Raw genomic sequence first — 24,522 nt, 5'->3', positions numbered from 1 at the left:
ATATACTATTCCTTAATATTTCCGCTACTGAAATGTATTTGGTCCAGTTCTGAATACCGAGATCTATAGAACCGTGTGAAATACTAGTTTCTTTGCACAAAGCCTTAAACATCCAACCAATTATTCAAAAATTATTAGAGGAAGCTAGAATAAAGTCATTTAATGCATTTAATGATGTGATTCAACCAAAATGGTCTTACCGAAGGGTAAATAATATGAGTGGTTAAATTTAAGAATATTCTAAATGTAAGATTTAGAATATTTTAATTATTTAATGTTAATATAATTGATTTAACCTAATTCAAATAACAATTTCAATCGATGGATAAATACATTTATAAATAAAAATAATCAGTTTTTAAATTATTCTGTTAAAAATAAAAAATAATTTAGATCACCATTAATATAAACCATAAAATATTTATCTGTCTTGTGGATCCAGACTTTTCCACCTTTATTATTTTTTGGTTCAACCCGAAATATGATCTAACAAAACTATAAAACTTTATGGAACGGTTTCTAATAAATTCACTCCCTGGGATATAATATATATACATACACATATACAATTATATTTAATATATAGTTTAGTTACATAAAGCTTTTAAGACCCAACCAATTATTCATAAATCATTACAGGAAGATTGAAAAATATGTGGAACTATACAGGGTGTCACTTAATGCAAAAATACTGCGATTAAAGCAAAATGGTCTTACTCAAGAGTAAATAATAACGGAAGTATGATGGATCAAATTTAAGAATTTAATTTTGAATTTTATCTGTGGTCTTATTATAATTAATTAATGTGAATTTTTAAAATGTTTTGATTTTTAATATCATCTTAAACATATTTAATTCATTTTAAAAAGATTATTTTTGTTATTTTAGCAATTTTTATAGACCTTACAATTTCATTACCTCATTGTATTTAGTGTTCTAGAAAATCATTAATAAAATCTACCAAACGGCTTAACGAATCAAATTGTTTTAATTCAACATGTATGATTTTTATTATTTCATAATATGGAATGGTATTTTAATTATATAATGTTATTCTATTAATTGTTTTAATCTAATTCATACAACAATTTAAATTGTATGTTATATAAATGATTTTCTAAATATAAATAATCAATTTGTATATTATTCTGTTTAAAATAAATTAATTTAATCAAATCAATTTAGAACACCAATAATAAAATCCATACAATATTTATTTGCTATGTGGCTCTAAAATATTTTCTACCATTATTGTGGACCACCTTAACAAAAATATGGTTTGAATGGTTTCTATTAAAAATAAGATTCCTTGGGATATTAAATTGACATTTACATTAATAAGGCTTTTAAAATTGAAGCCCCAATATCATTTCAATATGACTTGGTACTACATGAGGTGACTCTTAACGCAAAATATTGCTATTTATTCAAATTTTGTCTTGCTAAAAGTAAATAATAATCGAAATAATATTGATCAAATATAAAAACACAATTTTGGATTTTATCTGAAGTATTTTGGCAAGAGACAATAGAGAGATAGTAAATAAAATTCTAGTCAACTCACATTAAAGTGAATTTTCAAAATTAAGAAAATTAATTTTTCTAAATATACAAACTTAATTAGATTACTTTTGTTGTTCTTGGCAATTTTTTTAATAATTTTCTAATTTATTATATTTTATCAAGTTTTCAGACGTGTTATTCTAGAAAATGATTTAAAAAATCTACTAAAAGCTTCAACAACTTCAACATATTGTTTTAATTCAAGATGCATGATTTTTAACATTTCGTAACATGGAATTGTATTTTTATTTTATAATGTTATTTTATTACTTTATTTAATCTAGTTCAAATGACAACTTAAATTGCATGTTATATACATGGATTTCTAAATATAACTATTCATTTTACAAATGATTGTGTATTAAATTAATTAATTATATTAAATTAATGTCAAAAAATATTTATATTGCCATCCTAAACTATGACCAAACAAAACCATAAATTTTTATGAAATAGTTTTTAATAAATCTCTCTAGCGTATAAAATCATATTATTCATAAATGATAGCAAATGAATAATTAAATTTCAGATAGACGACTACTGGTTATTTGTTTTGACCAAAGGCAGAAGTAGTAAATCATATTCCAATTCAACTTTCATTAATGTATACAATTTCCGAAATGTTTTAATTTTTCTGATATTTATAAATTAACTAACTTAGATTATTTTTGTTATTCTTCGCAGTTTTTTGGAAACTTATCAACTCTATTATATTTTATCAAGTTTTCGAATTTATTAATCTGAAAACTTTAACAAATATATTATTTTAATAAAATAATATTCTTTTATTTGATTTAATCTCATTTAAATAATCAATTTATAAATTATTCAGTTTTTTAATGAGTTTTTATTCATTTGTACAAAAATACAATGGTTTTTTAATTAAAAAAGCTTTGCTGGTTTTATTAATTTAGAAAAAATATGTTGTTGAAAAAATTTTAATTGAACTAAAAATCAACTTGTTTTATTATGATTTTAATATATTCCTGTATATTATTTTTATATTAATATAAATTATATGTCCTGCTTTTTAAGTACACAAACTAAATAAAATATAAATTTTATTTATACTTTTATAATGTTAATAAAATAATTATAATACTTTAATCAATCCACACAGATGTAGAAATTTATGAAAATTTGATGAGTTGAGATAAGATATATTTTTTTGCTATTAAGAAAGAAAAAAAAGTAAATAAACAAATATTAATAAAAATATAAAAGATTTATTTTCTTAATTTTCTTATTAGTTAGTTTTTTATTAATATCTGCGTTTCTTATAACAAATTGTCAGTAATTGTTTTGATCGCACCAAAATTAAAATTTCTGTTCTCTCCTACAATCTGGGAAATCGAAAAAACTTAAGTGACTTTTAAAGAGATTGTTTTGAGATTTTATCACATATGATACATAAAAAAAAGGATGTATCACATTACACATTTACTGTATTTTGATGTATTAAAACAATTTTATAGTCAAGTCACAAATTACAAATCTATTATTGAATTAACTTATTTAAATTTTCCTTAGAAATCATTTTTTATTACTAATATATTTTATTTCATTAGTTTTATATTTCACTTAATTGTGGAGTCTTGAGATTAATAGACAACATTGAAATAAAAAGATTATTTAAAATTTTGATTATATTTTCATATATTAATTATTCTTCAAAACAATAAAACAAAGTAAATATATAAATAAACATTTATTCATAAAACTTTGGACATATAGATTTTCATATCACTGAAAACTCTTAAAAAATATCGATCTTAAGACCAAAACAAAGAAAAGAAAAAATCAACAATTCTTCACCATTGGATATGCTGCAAAATAGAAACACATGGTGCTTTTTTGAAAATTGTGTTAAAAATACAAAACCTAATAACTCTCTGTGCACCAAGTGACTTTACAAAATACCCAGTTAAACAAAATTATTTCATAACTGAGTAAATCTGTCATTTGTGCTTATCCCTGTTCCTGCAGACGTAGGTCTAAAGTCTTCTAAATAACACATCAAAGGCTCAGAATTATAACTACTTTGCAATAATCGAATATCACTTTGTAACGTAGGATTCAGCAACATTTTAAATTTTTTACTAGCAACTGGAGTATTTGGAATATTTGGAACCTTAATAAGTAGATTTCTTGGCATACGTTTGTTTTGTCTAAAACTTTGTTTAATACGATGCAGGCGATTTTGTGCGGTATAGTTATTAGCAGTTGTTTTTAATGTCCTTCTTTTTGGACCTAGTAGGGATGTGTTGGTGCCGTAAGGCATGTCATACATTCGTCTACGTTTTCTATTTATTCCAAGTCTTTCATGTACTGGACCTTTGCTTGCTCTTTTTAGTGGACTTATATTGGGACAATGGTTGCTGTAGTAGCAATCTTGAGCATACTTCTTCTTTTCAATATTTTGATACATAGGTTCCAAGTTCTTTTGTATACGTTCTGAAACAAATGACATTGTCAGGTTACATCAGGTTTCATAAAAGTTTTATCATTACCTGGAGGAGCTTTTGATTCTGGTCTAATGATAAGAATTTTCTTCCTAGGCCCTAAAATGTGTTGTTAGTAATGTTTTATTATACAATTATACAAAAATATCTTACTATTCACTTCCATTGTTGTAAAATTATAACTAGTTTATTCTCGTTTAAGTGGATGCTTGTATGTTTGTACAATAAACTGAAAATAGTCGGAATTAACATAAAATTATTAGTAAAACTTGATACATTTAGGATAAAGCTTATAGAGAAAATGTAAACATACACTTTCAGTTGATAGGAAATAGAATTGTCAGGATGACCAACATATTTTGTAAATTATTTTAAACTAACAGTTTTTCAGCAAATATTTTTTTATAAATTGTTTTATATTATTTAAATTACGATAGTGATATGAGCTGTACTTACATATTTGTATAATTTATATATTATATAATCATGATTATTTCATTTATTTATATAAAAATATTATCAAAGTATAGGCAACTCATATTACACATAACATTTGAAATGGCTCACAGACTCCTATTTTACATTAGAACTGCATACCCTTCCAAACGGTTTTCTTCACCTCCCTTTATAAAATAAATTTAATTGATTTTTTACAGCAGGATACATCTGCATGATCTGGCATACAAACATTTATCAAAAACTTACATTGAACAATATTGTGTATCTTTCTAAATATAAACAATAAATTTTACGTATACATTAATTCCAGATTTTGTTTGTTACAAATTACTAATTAAATTACGGATTAAGTATTTGAACACCTTTTAGTTTAACTATGTAGTGTGACATTTTTAATATTTTCCTTCAACAGAGTAATCTAATAATGTTTATTTTTCTCTAAATGAATTAAATTAATTATAATTAAATGAAAAACTCTCTTCTAAGAAAGTATATGATTCCTTACCTTAAAAAATAGCCGCATTTAACGAATGCGTCTATAGACTGATTAGAACTTTGGTGTTGTTTATAAAAGAACAATATATCCCGCTTAGGTATATTTTTCGTTAAAGAAGAACAAGTTATATTTTTATAATGCGCAAAAAATGATAATACACTTCAATACATTTTATGTCAGCATAAATGATGGAATAATGCCAATAACTTAATCTTAATAAGTAATTAATATAGTACAGGATTTCATTATACTTTTCATTCAGCCTCCATCCGGAATCCGGTTCCGGTACGGTATCCTGACAACAATGTTTTCGTCGATTCAATTATTTGTCCAAAAATATATTCATTATAATTTTATTATTATTATATGTTATTTACAATAATAATTATTTATTACTGTATTTTTTTTTTTTTTAATTTAAGCTCTTACCAAAAGTCTTACTTTGTAAATAAAATGACGAAGAAATTTTAGAAAAAGATGTCTGTATTGAATCAAATTTTTATTAAATTGTGATTAGAATGAGTAATGAAATGAGTGAGGTTATCTATACATTTAATAATTGTTTAAATGTCATAATATCAAAATCATATCATTTCATAAATCACTGCATTCATGGTGCAATATTCTCCCACTGACTGTTTCAAAGTTGTCGTTTTAGGATCCATTTTACAGGAAGCTGAATTCGAATCAATAAGAGCCGAGTTAATAAAAAAGGGTATAACATAATTTAAGTTAAGCAATTTATAGTCACAATATATTTAAATATTTTATATAGGTATTAATATTAAATCTACAATCAAGAATCCCCCAGATTTTTCTAATAAACTGCTTAGAGATATTATGACAAGTAGCAATATAGAGACTATAGTATTTACAAGTGAAAAATTTGAGGTAAGTAATATATAAATTATTTGTATTGTTATTTTTTTTTAATTTTCTCATTTCTTTTTATATATAATCTCTAGAAATTTCGTGAAGATAAAATAATAACAAATTTTTAATAGATTTACTACTACAATCTACTTTACTCTAAAAATTAATATTAAAAATGAAAGAATATTTTCATTGTATTGTAGAATATGTACAAGTTAAATTTTTGATTATAAAAAAAATAATCAACAAAAAATTAAATGATTTATGGTGGTACGACATTTTTTTTAGTAAGTACAGTATGAAATTTGAGAAAAGTAAAAATTAAAACATTTCTAACATATTCTATTTCCTCAATTAACAAAAATTTCGTCCAGTTTTCCTATTTGGAGTTTGCCATAAATAATGGAGATCGCATGTGTGTATTATTTACAAAAAAACGATCTAGGCGAGAATATTGGTAAATCCAGATCCATAGTTGGTGCTTTCACTTTAGTAAATTGCCAAATAACGCACGCTTCACCGTTGCTAATTGTCAGTCTTTATGAGTTTCTTAGTAGACTATGCGAACGTACTAGTTTTTTTGCCGCAATTGATTCTCTCTCTGTAAAAGATTCCGAAAAATTGCAATGTGACATAATTTCCGTATAAAAGAAAAAGTATTTTTATATTATTATTATTTGCAGATATTAGTGGACGCGAGAGGATACAGACCATCAGAACTGAAGTGCATCGTATATCCGCACTATGTGGAAATAGTAGCTAATCATTTAGATGCAGTCGGAACTACAAGAACGAAGACATCATTGTCGAGGAATTATCAATTGCCACAAGGCGCTAATCCACAGCAGGCCCATTGTTTTTTATCAAGCGAAGGCTTTCTTCTCGTCACTGCACCATGGTTACAATAGCACATGACCAAAATGTTGGTTACATCTTTAAATTTCATTGATAAGTTGGTTTAATAAATTGGTTGAATGACTTAATTAAGAATTTGATTTAAACACATGCTTTCGTTTTTCTTAATTTGAAAATATAAAATTGGTATAAAATAATCAAAAATTATAATCAACTTATTTCGAATTTATTATTTACAAGGTTTTTCTTAATTTGGGTGTAGGAAGAACGCGTCCAGTAATGAAAAAATCTAAATAAAGCCTTTTTATTTGAATTTCTCCAGAAGAAAATTTAATTAAAAAAAAAAAAATTTCATATTCCATTCATATTTAAATTTCGACTGTATTATTCTAAAATTCATACCTACAACTCAATAAGCTTTCTCCACAATGATGCAGTAGCGTAGATTCTGATGGATTCTGCCCTATTTTCTACACCACTGAATATTTTATAACTATTAGACTTATCGTATTATTTGCAAAATTTAGAAGAAAAAATATACTTTTGATTTGGAGAGATTTTTTCCCCTCCCTATTTTTACTCCACTGAATTTAAAGCAAAAAATAGAACTGTTGCACAACTTATTGATTATTACCGTCGTATGAGATATTTTAGTTTTGATGTTTGAAGAAAGTTGAAGTGATTTTTATACAATTCAAATTCAAATAAGTATGATAAGGTACTTTTAATTACTTTTGAAAATTAAAGAATGAAAAAAAAAAGACATTTGCTATATCTTTATATATATAATAAACAAAAATTTCGTTCACATTTAAGTTCTCCATTTGCACTAATGTATTATAAATATATTATTTATGAAGTGAAAAGACTATTCAAACCCGTTCTTTCTCTTCGCTAATTTCATTAAATGCTTTAATTAATTCTTTTAATAGTTTTTAATGTTATTGACTGGTAGAACTTAGACAGACCCTCTTTCATTTGGTACCACACTGTTAAATCAAATGGATTAAGTTCTTGTGACCTTCGATGCCAATTCATAGGAGCATCATTCCCACGGCCATTAATATAGAACATTTTCCGAATATCAAATATCACGTCTTCTGTTCAGTAAGTTTCCTTCGAAGAACTCGTCGTGTCTTTATAAATTGTAGATACATTTTTCCAGCCAAATTATCAGAAAGAAAAGGCTAGTAGTTTATTTCCTTAATGTTACAGCCCAAGCATTTATTTTAATTAATTATTGGTTTTTTGGCATTAAGGTTTTCATCAGCCATCATTCATATACACGTGTAATAAAAAACCATTTTTAGTAAAAGTTGCCTCACCAGAGAAAATTATTTTTGATAAGAATGTATGTCGAGTTCATGACGGATTGAACCAAGTTTCAATATTAACGTTAGGTCTTTTTCTAAATGATCTTAAGCTTCTCGATAATGGTGAAAATGCACATTAGTTTATTGTAAAGAACGTCTTCTACCAATAGTAGGATTTATGTCAACAAAATGCAAATCCTTATTTGCGTCTGTTTTAATTGTTTTTAATTTCCCTCTATCTGTAATTCTAGTTCTCAATGTGTCTGTTTTACCTAAAAGTCGTTAAGTGGAAAGAAAGGTATTGTAATCAAGTAAATTTCCTCTAGGATATTTTTCTGCACATCGTTTTATAGCGGGACATGCTCTTCCACGATATTTACCTAGAGTTAATAACCTATCAACATTATATTATGGCAATTACTTGTTACAAATATATATACAAACAACAAATACACAAGACTTAAATACAATCTCAAGTTAGTTTGTACTACCATATCTACTTAATTTTGTATTGAATGAAAATCAGTTTAACTTTTTTTTTTAAATTAGTTAAGAGTACTTTTATTCTTAAATATGTGAGTTATATAAAAAAATATAAAAAATATATAGTTTAAAAAATATATTCTGGTGTAAAAATGTTCAACAAAGAGTGTACTTTTCACATTTATGTAGATTTTTTAATGGTATCTACATATTACAAATACAAAGTAAAATATAAATATAATTACAACCCGAGTTTATTTCCTCTTCTACTTGATTTTGTATTGTAAGGATATCAATTTAACTTTTTTTCAAACATTTAAACCGAAATATCTCAAATGTTTGATAATTAATATATTACTAATAGTTAAAAAATCAGTGGTGTATAAAATAGAAAAAGAAAAACCTAATGCTCAGAATTTATGGTACTATTGTATGTATTTTAAAATAGTATATACCAAATTTAACATGTTCGAAATACAGATTATAGAAGTATGAGAAAAAAACAAGGGGTTGTATTTCCCACAGAAGAAAAAAAAAAAAAAAAATTGCTCCCAAATTTTGACTAACTATTTTAGAAACACTTCTACATAACTTACTATTTAATCAAATAGTTTATTATTGTGACCCTTATAAAATCTTTTTATCTCATTCTTAAAGTTTATTGCACTTATAAATTATTTAAATCATATTAATAATAAGATAGTCTTAACACGCGAATTTTAAAGCATTATAAAAGAATTAGACATAGTCGATTACTTAGTTTATTACTTTTTTTATGAATGTGTTAATGTATTTCACTCCGGGTCCCAAAGTTGCCATGATCTTCAGTTAGACCCAAGTGATCACCTTACATGTAGCTCAAGGCAAGAGTATTATTTTTAAATTAGGGACCCTTCAAGTACATAAACCATGTATTAAGTGTTTCCGTTTCACAGTTTTTCTTGTTAAATTTAAATAAACACTTTCATATTCGAAGGACCTGGAACATCTCACATAATCCTCTTATAGGTTTTCAAGTTTTTATGCGGAATCCGTGACAAACATAAATTTTTATGGCATTGTTTACGCGAGCTGGCGTACTAAAATTGTCTAAGTAGTTTTAATTATATCTGAGACAATAGTTTATTGTTATTTACACAATTCGGTAAAAGTTAAAACATACATTTAAACATAAGCCTGCGTGCTACAACACTCTGGGTATTCTTCTCACGAAATTAACATATCTCATCTTTTCGAAATTTAATTCTTTGTTAACGGCCAGAGTGTGGTTGTAAAATAATTATTTTGTTTGCCAATTAACCAGTTGCAAAACGGTCTCCCCACTCCCACAATTAGAATAGCACAACATCGTGCTCTATGATCAAATTATTATAATTCTAAATTAGGCAAGCGGTTAATTATTCTCGGGCTTGTACAATAATAAAAGTGCGGTTTTATTTTTATTCTTGTCTCTACGTGAGATAGATTAATTAACTTCTGATTAATTTTCTTTAAACCTTGACTTATTTAGATTGCAACTCTTGGCTGCACATTGTTGAGGAAAAATTACATCCTAATAGAATTATTGTCATAATCTAAAAATTGTTGTCGAAGTGAAATTGAAATATTTTATCCATATACTGCAATTAAATGCTTCCAGTGATTTCACACTTATAAAATTTATTGCTGCAGTTACATAAAACATGGCCATTTCTATCAAATGGTATGTGGCGAATATTCACTGGTGTTGTATGTGGCACATTTCTAAAAGAATAAAACAATAAATTAGAAAAATCTCGATAGTTATAATTGAGCAGTGATGGAGGAAGCCCGGATTACAATTAATTTATAAATATAGTGAAACTTCCTAGCGTTGCATAACATTATCATTTAATGGATCGCTTTTCAATTAATTATAGGCATTAAAATGATTAATATCACATTTTATGAGCCCAAGTGTCATGCTAATTTGCTATCTGCAAAACGTATGCGGAGAACCATTACGAAACCTTGGAAAATGTGAGCAAAATTGCATACAGATTGGAACTAATTGTTTGCCTTTATTCTAACGGTATACTAGTAATATTTTCGAACGTGATTGTGTAAATAATTATATATTTAGAAACTTTAGTGATGTGAGTCATCTTTATTTTTATAATTGCATCGAATTACATTTTAATTCAGCATATCAAACATCATTCATTGTTGAATTTTAATGAACACTAGGTTTGGTACAAATCTCCATCAGTAACTTCCAAATCTCTTCTAATAAATCATGCAAGAATAAATATTTATCCACTTTCAAATTGATTTATTGAAAGTGTTTTTAATTAAAAAAATATTTAATTTAGATTTAATCTTAATTATAAATGGTTTTGGCCGCCGCTGCATAAAAATAACTAGCAAGATCAAAGTGATTTGTAACGTTAATTGTCAATAGTGCAATCGGATACCTGTGTGGGTAAAAATGATTGATCTAACATTTACAGCGATTCTCTTAACTGACCAAACTAATAGCTGTTGCATTAAAGAACATCACAGGTCATTGCATGCCGATTGTAATCGTAATTGAATTCCATTAATGGTAGATATATACTGCTCAAAATTTACTGAGCAATTTCTTAATTTATCAGAGAAAGTCAATCAGTTTATAAATTTCTTTTTGCCAAAAACTTCTATAGTTATACTCATTTAATATTTAGAATTTATAAATTAAATTCAGATATGAAAATATTTAATTAGGAAATTAAAATGGAAATTTAAATTAATTTATTATCAATAATAATATAAATTTCTTAATATAACTGAAAAGACAATTAGTTTATCAATATTTTTTATAGAAACGTTTATATTTATATTTTATATATTACTTATACTTTATATATTAGAATACAAATGATAATGAAAGAATGAATTATAATAAAAATAATATATATAAAATTTGTTTTAGTATTTTTCGATTCCAATAATAAAAATATTTAAGAAATTAAAATCTATTATTTTAATATTAATAATAATGGAAATTTCTTAACATATCAGAGAAAGTTAATAAGATTACCAATTACAATAAATAAATAAATAAATATTTAAATAATTTAAGCGAATAAACGAATAAACGAATAAACGAATAAACGAATAAACGAATAAACGAATAAACGAATAAACGAATAAATTAATTAAATAAATAATATATTAATATTTATTAATTATTTTTTAAACAATAATAATAAAAAAGTATATAATAAAAGAATAATTTATATAAATAAATTTAATTTTATTTTATAAAATAAATAGACAGGGAAAGGGAGAAATAATAAAAATATTTAATTAAGAAATTAAAATTTATTATTATTAATAACAATAATAAATAATACTTAATATCAGAGTAAATCAGTTTATTGATTTATCCATTATTAGAAACTTTTATAGTTTTTGGAATGAATATTAAAAAAAAATTAATAATCAATTTTTATTAATAATAATGGAAGAACAAAATTAAAAATAATAATATGGGTATATTTTATTTTATGTTAAGAAACCAAAAGACATAAAGAAAAAGAAATCAAAATTGTCAAAAATACGTTTAAATAGTTCTCAATTCCAATAATAATATTTTTTTGAGAAATTAAAATGAAAATTTATTAATTTAATTTTTTATTAATAATAATGAAAATTGATAACAATTTTTATATTTACACTTATACTTATTTATACCTAAATTATATTCATTATTTTTTATTAATAATAAGAGAGGAATAAATTATAATAAAACAATTAATATACTTACTTTTCTTAAAAGTTTTCAATAATACAATAATAAAAATATTTAATTAAAAATTGAATTTTAAAAAAATTAATAAATATTATAAAAAGTTTATCGATATTAATAAAAACTTATTTATATTTGAAATTTATTAGTTACTTTTTATTAATAACAACAGAAAATTTATTTTATGTTAATTAATGAAAAAGAAGAGGGAGAAAGCAAAATTCGTTTTAGTAATCTTCAATACCAACAATTAAAATATTTAATTAAGAAAATGAAATTAAAATATATTATTAATTTACTAATAATAATGAAAATTTCTTAAAATACCAGAGAAAATCAATTAGTTTATTAATAAATCTTACTACAAATTTTTTACTTATACTTACTTATACTTGATATTTATTAATTACTTTTTATTAATAATAATGGAAGAATCAATTATATTATTAATTAATTTAAGATTTTCATATTTTAGAAAATGTCAATAACTTCATCAATATCTTTACTTTTATATTTATACTTTTATTTTTTATTAGAATAGTTATTATTATATTTTAAGAGGGAAGAAAAAATCAAAATTATCCAAAATTCGTTTTATTGGTTTTTAATTTTAATAATAGAAGTATTCCATTCCAAGAAAATAATTTGAAATTAAAAGTTTTAAGAAATGTTAAAAAGTTAATATGTTAACAAACTCCTTTGTCTTTACTAAATGTTCATCTAGCTTAGTTCGTTGAACTTTAGTCTGGCAAACGAAACCAATAAAAAATAGATTGCTTAATGGCTTAATATATATTTTACATGAAATTGCACACAGACATAAAAACCTATATAATTATTACATACTAATAAACAAATCCGATGAGAAAATTTCGAAATATGATTTCAGCGAGTTGTGCTTAATTAAAAATCGATTGTAAAGTCCGAATTGCAAAATCATAATACCATTTCATATGGAAAATGTTGCACGACTTTTTTTCACCAGATCGAACTATTGTTGATGAATTAGTATAACAACCAATGGCGTACCCAAAAAATTATTACAAGAAATTGATTCACATCACATTAAAAATTGCACAAATGTTTTATTATATTTTATGTTATTAATTATTTATTATTACAGGAAGAGGATGTAATAAATAAAAGAGCAATACATTAAGTTAGCAACGCTTCAGATATTTTATAAAAAGCAAGTAATATACTATTTACTTAACGGTATTTCCTTGTAACGCATCTTATTACAAATTACATGAAGGTAGTTCCTTCAAATAATAGGTGAAGAGATCAAATCAAAATAAGCGCATCGATAATTACAGATTTGTAATCATCTGGGTCGTAGAGTTGGGAAACTGTTAAATAATTAATGGTTTGTCTTGTTATTCTTTTGTTTGAGTTTCGAAATTTTTTAATCAAATTTACTTTTATGGGTGTTACCGCTTTCCTTGATCTATTAGAAAATTGTTATATCAATATTGCAAATAGCAACGCTTCTTATATATCTTCTATAAATTGGTTGAAGGTTAGCCATTACTTTAGCCATAAATTAATATCAGTTGCTTAATTTATTTAAATTTATTTAAACTACAGTAACAATTTTATAGTTTAGTTAATAGTCAGTTGCATTTATTAGGAGGAGCATACGTGGTTGTTCTTTCAATGCAAATCCTTACTTAAAAATGCAAATACAGAAAGATTATGAAATGAATTTTTATTTAACAATTTAGTTAAACTTATATATACATGTTACACATTTTGATCAATACGTTATTGTAATATTTAATACTGCTATTTTTTTTAACCAACTTACATAATATGAGTAAATTTAGGTTTGTTAAACAAAGAATAGACGAAATAGTTACCAACAAATTCAAATCGAAACTACTTATATGTCTGAATAAAATAATAAATGAGTGTTGTTCAACTCGGCTCTTTTATGGTGATTCATGCTTCCTCTCTATTTTGTAACACTTGGGATATTCCGTTTATTTTGACATATTTAATCTAAAACATTCAATGCAAAAGTGAAAGGATCTACCACTGCAAACGAACGTTCTAAACTTAGATTTTAAATGTTGACCACCTGAATAAGTTCGTCTTGATTTTAATTCATCCTTCACAACTAACATTTCTGTACTAATTGTTATTTAGATCGTTGAATAAAATTTAAACTCATTTTAATTCAAAAAAAGAAATCATTTTGACTGTTTCTTAGAAAAATATTGTATTATTATTTTTATATTTTATTTTACTTATTTATATGGTTGTTATAGTAGCTTTTAATTAAGTCATTCATCTATTAATCATAACCATCTATTTATCCAACAGAACAAATCTTTCAATAATTGGGCAAAATATAAAATGTAAATAAAGTAACTGTAAATTATATAAAACTAGAAACTATAAATATAATTCAAAAAAATCTAACTTACTAACGCATCGAAGAGTCCAAAGATTAATAATAATATTATAAATGATATTTTTTTTTCAAAGTTCAAATAAAATACAACCCTTCAAATTTAAATTTCAATAATCGGATTTAAATTTGGTATGTAATATGCTAAAATTCAATATAATATAATTTTTCCATGATGAAACAGTAGCATAGATTCTGAGGGATACCAGTAGCGTCGTATTTTCTACACAACTGAATATTTGTTAAAACTATTAAACTTTTAATATTCTTTGCATAATTTAGAAAAAAGATGCTCTTATATTAATTATAAGTATCAGAACTGTTTTCGAAATATTTCAGTTCTAATGTTTGAAGAAAGTTAAAGAGATTTCCAAACAATACAAATATCAAATAGGTATGATGAAATAATCTGTGATTATATTTAGTTTGAATTTGTTGTTTGCGTTTGTATTTATACCATTCAAATAATGTACATCAATTTTGAATTTGTCACTAACTCATGGTAAATCTCATTGAAGCACACGTTTTGCTGTAAGACGATATGCAGAAAAATATTCTTGACGAAATTTACCTAATTATAAAACCTTTCTTTCCACTGGGCGACGTTTACGTGAAACAGGCACAATAAGAAGAAAAAATTACACGTACAAAAAGTCCAAGAACAGTTAAATCCAACTATCAGTACACGCGATTGTCGAAAGGGCCGTATTTAAAATATTTTTCTTACTACCTTGGTCGAAAGTACGTATTTTGCTACCCGGTTCCACGACAGAAAATAGTATTTTTCTGTCGTGGAACCGGGGAGCAAAATACGTACTTTCGACCGAGGTAGTAAGAAAAATAGTATACACTACACGGGAAAAAAGTTTGAGATTCCTGCCCTGCGCGCCATATTGCCCGAGGCGTAGCCGAGGTAGTAAGAAAAATAGTATACACTTCACGGGAAGAAAGTTTGAGAGCCCTGCCCTGCGCGCAGGGCAGGAATCTCAAACTTTCTTCCCTTGTAGTGTAAAATACTATAGAATATTTAACATCTAAATGAACATTATAATTGGTATTATTTACCGTTACTTTAAATAAATATTAATAATAATAATAATAATAAAATAAATATGTAACCGGAAGTAGGTATCAACTTAGGCCAACCCTTAAGAAATGTTATCTATCAGTTCCCTGCGATCACGTGTTCACTATACATCTAAATTTGTCGGTTCCCGTTCCCATTCATACTTAGTTTGAATGGAGTATAGTGTGTCTAATTCGATAGTTTGGAGAGCTGCAAAAAAAAACCAACCATAGCCATGCATTTCATCAAAAATAATCTCTGATGAGGTAACTTTCACCAGGATGATGAACTAATCAAATGTGAACAAAAGAATTTAAAATGCATTTAATGAAATTAGCGAAGAGTAAGAACTGGATCGAATACCATTTTCACTTCATAAAAAATAAATTTATGGATTAATGCATATAAAAATGTGAATTAAATTTATATTTATAAAAAAGTATAATAAATGTTTTTATTTTTTAATTATTGATTTTGCATTCTATTCATTTAAACTAAAATATCTCAAAAACTGCTGTAATAATCTAAATTAAAAAAGCACCTTCTCCATTTATTTTTAATTTGTAAGTTTTATAATTTATAGCTATTTTATTTACATTTTGTACTTTGTTTATTTATTGAAAGACATGTTTTGTTAGTCAAATAGATGGTTACGTTTAAAAATAATTATATTTTATCAAATATAATTTTCTCCGGTGTCTCCACAAGTAATGGTGTTTTCAATATGCACAAAAAATAAATAATATATTATTGTGCTGCAATATTAAGAAATAAATTACTTCTTCCTAATAATTTCTAGAAACACGACTACACAAGTTCCTCGAAAATATCCATCCCACTTGATAGAAGACGTGATCTTTGGTATATGCATGATGGTGTTTCCATTTTAGACGGCAATGTCGTGAGAGGCTCTCCGAAAATTTTCCAAACCAATGGTTTGGCCGTGGGAATGACGCTCCTATAAATTGGCCTCTAAGGTCACCAGAACTTAATCCATTACATTTTACATCGTGGAGCCAATTGAAAGAGGGGGTATATGCTCTGCCAGTCAATAACATAGAACAAAAGAATTTAAAATGCATGTAATGAAATTTCACTTCAAAAAAGAATAAATTCAAGCATATTAAAATGTGTTTGAAATTTATATTTATAAAAAAGTATAATAAATATTTTTATTTCTTAATTATTAAAATTAATCAAAAGTTTTGCTTTCTATTCATTTAAACAGAAATATCTCAAAAATGGTTGTGTTAATCAAAATTAATCAAAAGTACCTTTTTTCTAAATTATATAAACTACATGAAAAACTAAACTTAATAGTTTTAAAACATTCAGTGAATTCATATTTTTTTCATTACTGGAGGTGTTCTACCTGATCTCAAATTTTGATTTTCGAATAATCTTTTTTTTAACTTCTAGTTTATATAATTTACAGCTACTTTATTTACATTTTGTATTTTGTCCAGTTATTGGAAGGAACCTAACAGAAGAACAATTAATTAATTAAAAAATACCTTTCAGTCTAAAATAATAAATATATAAATAAGTAAAATAAAATATAAATTTTTATGAAATAGTCAAAATTCATTTCTTTTTTAAAAATAATTTGTAAATTTGATCTAACTATGTAAATAACAATTAGTATAGAAATATTTAGTTGTGAGGTGTGAATTAAATCAAGACAAACTTATTCAAATAGACAATATTTAAAATCTAAGTTCAGGACGTTTGTTTGAATATTGGTATTGAATATTTTAGATTAAATATGTCAAAATTTAATTTTAAACACGATTTGAAGAACAAACTTTTTATTTAGATTTTCTCATTATTGGGCGTATTACTGTCAAATTTTGACCACGTATTTTAGAAACATCTTGTATTGAGGCTTAACAATTAAGCTAGTTTGTTAGAGGTAGAATAGTGAAGCTGCATGAAGATGGAATTTCATTTCGAGAAGTAAATGCGTTTGAACAGAAACGTGAGTATTGTGATGCGATGTTGGCAGTCAGGTTTTGAAAGATCCAGAACTACCACAGGATGAGTTAAACGCGAATGTGAATTTATTGCCTTGGCCACCCAGATCTTCAGACCTATTCCCAATCGAACATGTGTGGGATATGACGGGGAGACGTTTAACGAATTTACAGTGCCCTCTACGGATTCTTAATAATCTAAGACATCAGATTCAGTTCGCCTGGGATGAAATACCAGAAGAAAATGTCGATAATCTCATTAGATGTATGCCATGAAGCATTAATGAGTGTCTTTATCAAATTAAAAGAGGGGATCCGACACATTATTAGCTTCTGACATTTTATGCTTTAAGATTTTTGTTTAATTTTTTAATCAATTATTATTTTGTAATAGGTTAATATTTTTCTAAAAAAAATTGGAATCAATCAATTATATCTAGGTGTATTTTTTCCAGCCAGTATATAAAATACGTCTAAAATATGTCTATCATTTTGATGAGAAACTAAAAAACGTAAACTGTTTTAATAAATTGCGATATTCAACCATGTGCAAAATGTTATAAAGGAAATTTAAATCTATTGTGTTTCTTCTTCGTTCCAATAAGGGAAGACCCGAATATTCTTCACAGGCATCTCTTATAGGATCTAAAATCAAGATATTTCAAAACTTTTCACTGTACATTTCCCAATTTGTTGTTTAATATGAATTTCAAACTAAAAAACAATGAATAATCCAGTATCAATGTTGTTAAAGTCGATTGAATTTCTCAAAATGAATCTAAGAGATTTAGATACCACAATAATATGTCTATTAGAACATAACTTCTGAATTTTTGGTAATATAGTTGCGCTGAAGAAAAGAATTATACATGGTATAATTAAAAACAATGGGTATGATTCCACAAATAAAACAGTAACTACTAGACTTAGATACATTATTATTTAAATTATTTATTGCACACCAGTCACACAACCACACAACAGACAACATTGACAGAGTGGAAAATGTTGAATGATTCTAATGTTATCTCTGTATATCTTTAACATTTTAATGATTGACATGTGAAATGAAACGTCAAGAGAGTGATTAGCTAATATTTATTGGCTAATAGTCTAAATTTTAGTGAAAATGTTTTATGCAAAAAAGTTAGTCCATAATGTTTCAGTACGCACATTATCAACAATGGAGGGAATTCTGACGGGCAAAAACTTGGATGAACTGTATATGAAATGGATAAAGGATCCATTTTCGATTCCCGCCAGGTGGGACGAATATTTCAGAAGATTCTTGTATTTCGAACATCAAAGCAAAAGTGAATATGTCGACTTATTCACCGAATATTTCGATGAATATGGTAATACATGATTTCGATTCGAACTTATTATCTATTAATCACTTGCATTGTTCTGATGTTAGTTGACGAAATGTATAACAAATGGCTACAGGATCCAAAGTCAGTCGATCATTCATGGTCGACATATTTCAATTTGGTTAGTGTTGATTGTTCCGCTAAGAATCCGTGCCTGTCAATAGTAAACCCATATCGTAATATGGCCTCATTTAAACACACTCAACAAGTGTCAGCATCAAAATCAATTAATCGACCTGATATTACTACAAAAAATACAACTGGTCGAAATCCCATTGTAACTGCTGTTATGATGAGTTCAGTTCCTTCTCCAAAACACGATGAAGCGTCTTTAAGCCCAGAAGAGAAAAGTCAACTGGATGCGTATCAAGTTTACAGAACTATCCAAAAGTATAGGGATTGGGGTCATTTCTTGTGTGAATTAGATCCGTTAAAACTTAAGAATAATTTCAAATACAGATTGTACATCAGTGACAGAGCACCAAAGGAAGATTTTCATTCGAAAGATTTACTTTCAAAGAAATATTTACTTCCTGAAAATACATACTTAGGTAATTTAAAATTGCTTCCATATACTTCTGAATTAAATTAATAAATTTAAGGCACAGAGAAATCATTAACTTTGGAAGAAATTATAAAACGTTGTAAGTCAGCATATTGTAAGAACATAGGAGTGGAATATAATCATATGGATGTCAAAGAGGAAGTACAATTTATACGACAGAAAATCGAAACTCCTGGTATTATCGAAAAAACCATTACGAAAGAAGAAAAATTAGACATTTTAACTCGATTGACACATGCTCATGGCATGGAAGCATTTTTGTCCAAAAAATGGCAAGCCGAAAAAAGATTTGGATTAGAAGGTAAGTTTTGAGTAAACACATTTTATTTGTCTTTATTATTTTGTACATAGGTAATGATACTCTAATACCCGTGCTCAAAGCTCTTATTGAAAAATCTGTTGACAATGGTGTTGAATACGTAATCCTTGGAATTTCTCACAGAGGTCGATTGAATTGTTTAGCAAATGTTTGTCATTGCAAGTTGAGTAAACTATTAATGCAATTTATGACTAAACCTATTAAAGAAAAAGGCTCAGGCGATGTAAAATATCACTTGGGTATTAGCACAATAGTAACTCACTCAAAATCTGGAAAAAAGTATACAGTATCAATGGTAGCAAATCCATCTCATTTAGAGATGGTAAATCCAGTCGTGATGGGTAAGACAAAAGCTGAACAAATGTATAAAAATGATCCCGAAGGGGATAAGGTATATAAGTTATCTAGATTGTTGATGTAAGGGTTTAAATTTTTTATATATTTAGGTCATGGCCATAATAATGCATGGAGATGCATCATTTGCTGGAGAAGGTATAGTGCAAGAATCTCTAAACTTTAGTAGGTTGAATTATTACAATCCCAAAGGGGTGATTCACATTATAATAAATAATCAAGTTGGATTTACAACTAACCCCAATCGTTCAAGGTAACTTATTAATAATATCTTCATCTATTGTTTTTTTACTTCTTTGTATAAAATTATATAAATAGAAATTTTATTGAAGGTCTGGAGTTTATTCATCAGAAATTGCCAAATTCATAAAACCTCCAATATTTCATGTCAACAATGACTGTCCAGAGGACTGCGTGTATGTAGGCTTATTATGTGCCGAATATCGCAAGAAGTTTAAGAAAGATGCAGTAATTGATCTTATCGGTTATCGATTAAATGGACACAATGAAGCCGACGAACCAAAATTCACTCAACCACTTATGTACCATGTCGTAAAGAAACATACCCCTGTGTTATTTACGTATTCCAAGAAACTGATAGACGAGAAAATAACAACTGAGGAGGCAGTTAAAAAGTTGCAGGAGGATTATGATAAAATGTGTGAAGAGGAGTACAAACAAGCTGAAGCGGAACCGGCGATATCTTTGGCAGAATGGAATGACAGTCCTTGGGATAAATACATTGCAGGTAATACCTTAACATGAAAAATGTTTTACATAGTTAGAAAATAATTGTTAGAAGGAACAATGAAATCAGTTCCTACCGGAATACCAGAAGATGTTTTGAAACATATAGCTGAAGGTTTCTGTAAAGTGCCTGATGGTTTTGAGGTACATTCGGCTATTAAAAGAATATTGAGAACCCGAACTGATTTAACAAGTAAACGGCAAATGGATTGGGCTATGGGTGAAGCCTTTGCTATTGGTTCCTTGCTGAAAGAAGGTATACCTGTCAGACTAACTGGGCAAGATACTCAAAGAGGAACTTTTTCACACAGGTTAATATCACCAGTTTGTAATACATACAAAAACATTGACTTTTAGGCATCACGTCTTGTTTCATCAAACACAAGAAGGTGTTGTACACATAGCTTTAAAAAAAATGTTTCCTGGCCAAGCTGAATATACAGTTACCAATAGTCCTATTACAGAAAATGCAGCAGTCGGCTTCGAATTAGGTTTTTCTTTACCCAATCCTAATGCTTTGGTCATATGGGAAGCTCAGTTTGGAGATTTTGCTAATATGGCACAGCCAATGGTCGACACATTTATAACTGCCGCTGAACCAAAATGGGTAATAAAGAAAGTGGAAAGAAATTGCTATGTTTATAATCATTATCTCGTGTTCCAGGCTAGACAAACGGGTTTGGTGATGCTTTTACCCCATGGGATGGAAGGCCAAGGACCAGAACATTCTAGTGCCAGAGTGGAAAGATATCTGGAACTATGTGATGATGATGAAGACGTTATTCCAGAAGGTGGTCCGTTGAAACATTTAGAAAATTGTAACTGGATTGTTGCCAATTGTTCAACACCAGCAAATTTGTGTCATATATGGAGAAGGCAAATAGCGTTGCCTTTTAGAAAAGCACTCATTTTGTTTACACCAAAAAGTTTACTAAGGCACCCTTTGGCAAGAAGTTCTTGGGATGACCTTCTTCCAGGTTCGTATCCTTAAACAATTTAAACAACATACTGAACAATTTTTTAAATATGAAGGTACAGAATTCCAAAGACTTATCCCGGATTCGGGTCCAGCATCAAAAAATCCGGAAAATGTAAAAAAGCTCATCTTTTGCGTGGGAAAGGTTTACTATGAAATATTCACAACTAGAGAAGAAAAAAAATTATCGGAACAAATTGCTGTATCCAGAATCGAACAGATTTCACCGTTTCCTTATGACTTGTTTAAATTAGAGTGTGAAAAATATCCAAAGGCTAATATCTTTTTCTGTCAAGAGGAACCTAAAAATCAAGGTGCTTATCATTATTTAATACCCAGGATGAGAACTGCTATTGGCCATTCAAGGAATATTGGATATATTGGAAGGATGCCATCTGCGGCTCCATCATGTGGAAACAAAATTATATACAAAAAAGAAAATGAAAAATTAAAGAACGACATTTTGGCACTTTAATTCTAAACCATCTTAGTATCACGGATAATGTGAGTGTGACAGTAATAAATTTAAAATATGTTTAAATTGTGTTAATATCAAAATAGATGAGGACAAAAGTTGGAATATGTTTTTTAATTTTACATTCTTTGGAGTATTTACTGGTTGTACCAAAACTACTTCACTGCTATTTATTCGATATTATTCAACAAATTTCTAATATTGAATTAATTAATTAATATATTGATTCCATTATTAGAATAAGTTAGATTTTGCATATATGGCGCAGCCAAGTAGAGACAGTTTGCTAATTCTATAATCATTATCTCGAGTTCCGAGCTAGACAAGCTGCTTTGGTGATGCTTCTACCCCATGGCGTGGAAAGCCCATGAACCAGAACAGCCTAGTTCCAAAGTGAAAAAATACTTGGAACTATGCCAATGACAATGAAGACGTTATTCCAGAAGGTTGAAACATTTAGAAAATTGTAACTGGATTGTTACCAATTGTTCAACACCAACAAATTCTGTATCATATATGGAGAAGGTCTTTAAAAAGCACTGGTTAATATTTATTGCAAAAATTTTACTAAAACACCCATTGGCAAGAAGTTCTTGGGATGATCTTCTTCCAAGTACGTATCCTTAAACAATTTAAACAATATACTCAACAAATTTATTAAAAATGACTTATAGATTCGAGACAAGCATCGGAATATCCGGAAAATGTTTGAATTCACTGTTTCTTTATGTTTAAGTCGAAGTGTGTAAAATACCCGAAGGCTTATGATTATTTAATACCCAATATGAGGACTGCTATTGGACATTCAAGGAATATGTTTTGTGAATTATTAACTAAATTTCTGAAGACAGAATAAGCTATTGTTCATTTTGCACACACATTGAATTAATTGTTATATTTTTTCTATTCTTAGAATAAGTATCCGTAAAAATTTTATAAATTGTTGGTGAAAATTAAAATAGGTAATATCTTAATACGATATAAAAAAAAGTTTTATATCGATAAAAAAATGTTATCCGGAATAGTGAAATCAGTTCTTATCGGAACACCAGAAGGTGTTTTGAAACATATAACTGAAGGTTTCTACAAAGTCCCTGGTGGTTTAGATAGAAATGCACTCACTTATTATAAGAATAAAAAGAACATACGAAAACATTGACTTTTAGGCACCACTGCTTGTTTCATCGAACACAAGAACGTGTTGTACACATAACTTTAAAAAATGTTTCCTGGCCAGTTCTATTACAAAAAATAAAGCGAATTCGATTTAGGTTACTCTCTACATATGTGAAGCTCAGTTTCAAGGTTTTGTCAATATAGTACAGTCCATTTATAAGCGCTAGTGAACCATTATGGATAATAAATAAGGTGGTAACTTGATAATTATATACCAATTATATCGTGTCAAAAAAGTTTTGTGATGATTTTACACCAGGGTATTGCTTGATTGAAAAGATACTTGGAATTATGCGATGACAATATATTTTGACAGTCTATTTTCTACATATGTAATAAAAACATATTGTCAGATTATTTTTTGTGTCGAATTATGTACTTTATATATAGGGCGTAATATATTATATTTTAGACACTTTCTAGAATTTTTTTATATATTTAAATTTTCAATTTATTCAGTATGATATAATATATTTTAACATATGGTGCATACAAAATTTATTATATAAAGATAAATTTTGACATATTATAAATTATGTACATCAGTTTAGTCAAATTAATTGATACTCCTCAACAAAACTAAATTTTTAAAGACGGAATAAGTTGTTATTGTTCATATTTTACTCATATTCAGTTAATTAGTTAATATATTGATTCTATTGTGAGAACAAGATTTCTTAAAAATTCTATAAATTATCAGTTACCACTAAATTAAAACATATAAACAAATTGTAATTTACATAATAATACATTTTACATCTCCGTATGCACAATTAAAAATTAACCTTGGCTTAAAGAAGGATGCTGTTAAATTAATTTGGAGTTTCGGTATTGA

General features: G+C 26.9%; 3 protein-coding genes across 3 annotated transcripts; 2 read left to right on the top strand and 1 right to left on the bottom strand.

Annotated features, from left to right (window-relative positions):
• Positions 1-3,257: 3,257 nt before the first annotated feature.
• Positions 3,258-4,351, bottom strand: LOC109596423 (uncharacterized). Its single transcript, XM_020011967.2, has 3 exons — positions 4,180-4,351; positions 4,075-4,125; positions 3,258-4,018 (listed from the first exon to the last, which is right to left on the bottom strand). Exons 1-3 carry the CDS (start codon positions 4,190-4,192, stop codon positions 3,504-3,506), a joined length of 579 nt encoding a protein of 192 aa, XP_019867526.1. The 5' UTR covers positions 4,193-4,351; the 3' UTR covers positions 3,258-3,503.
• Positions 4,352-5,537: 1,186 nt separating this feature from the next.
• Positions 5,538-6,833, top strand: LOC109596426 (uncharacterized). The gene is made up of 3 exons (XM_020011968.2): positions 5,538-5,696; positions 5,757-5,872; positions 6,538-6,833. The coding sequence occupies exons 1-3, from the start codon at positions 5,594-5,596 to the stop codon at positions 6,760-6,762; spliced, it is 444 nt and encodes a 147-aa protein (XP_019867527.2). The 5' UTR covers positions 5,538-5,593; the 3' UTR covers positions 6,763-6,833.
• An 11,984-nt stretch (positions 6,834-18,817) lies between these two features.
• On the top strand, positions 18,818-22,616 carry LOC109596405 (2-oxoglutarate dehydrogenase-like, mitochondrial). Its single transcript, XM_049965940.1, has 10 exons — positions 18,818-19,060; positions 19,123-19,626; positions 19,678-19,941; positions 19,992-20,350; positions 20,406-20,566; positions 20,646-21,061; positions 21,113-21,371; positions 21,418-21,667; positions 21,725-22,037; positions 22,093-22,616. Exons 1-10 carry the CDS (start codon positions 18,835-18,837, stop codon positions 22,509-22,511), a joined length of 3,171 nt encoding a protein of 1,056 aa, XP_049821897.1. The 5' UTR covers positions 18,818-18,834; the 3' UTR covers positions 22,512-22,616.
• Positions 22,617-24,522: the final 1,906 nt, after the last annotated feature.

This window comes from Aethina tumida, chromosome 4 (genome assembly GCF_024364675.1).
Source record: "Aethina tumida isolate Nest 87 chromosome 4, icAetTumi1.1, whole genome shotgun sequence".
In the NCBI taxonomy this organism is placed as follows: domain Eukaryota; kingdom Metazoa; phylum Arthropoda; class Insecta; order Coleoptera; family Nitidulidae; genus Aethina; species Aethina tumida.
This window is presented reverse-complemented; position numbering and strand designations above follow the sequence as displayed.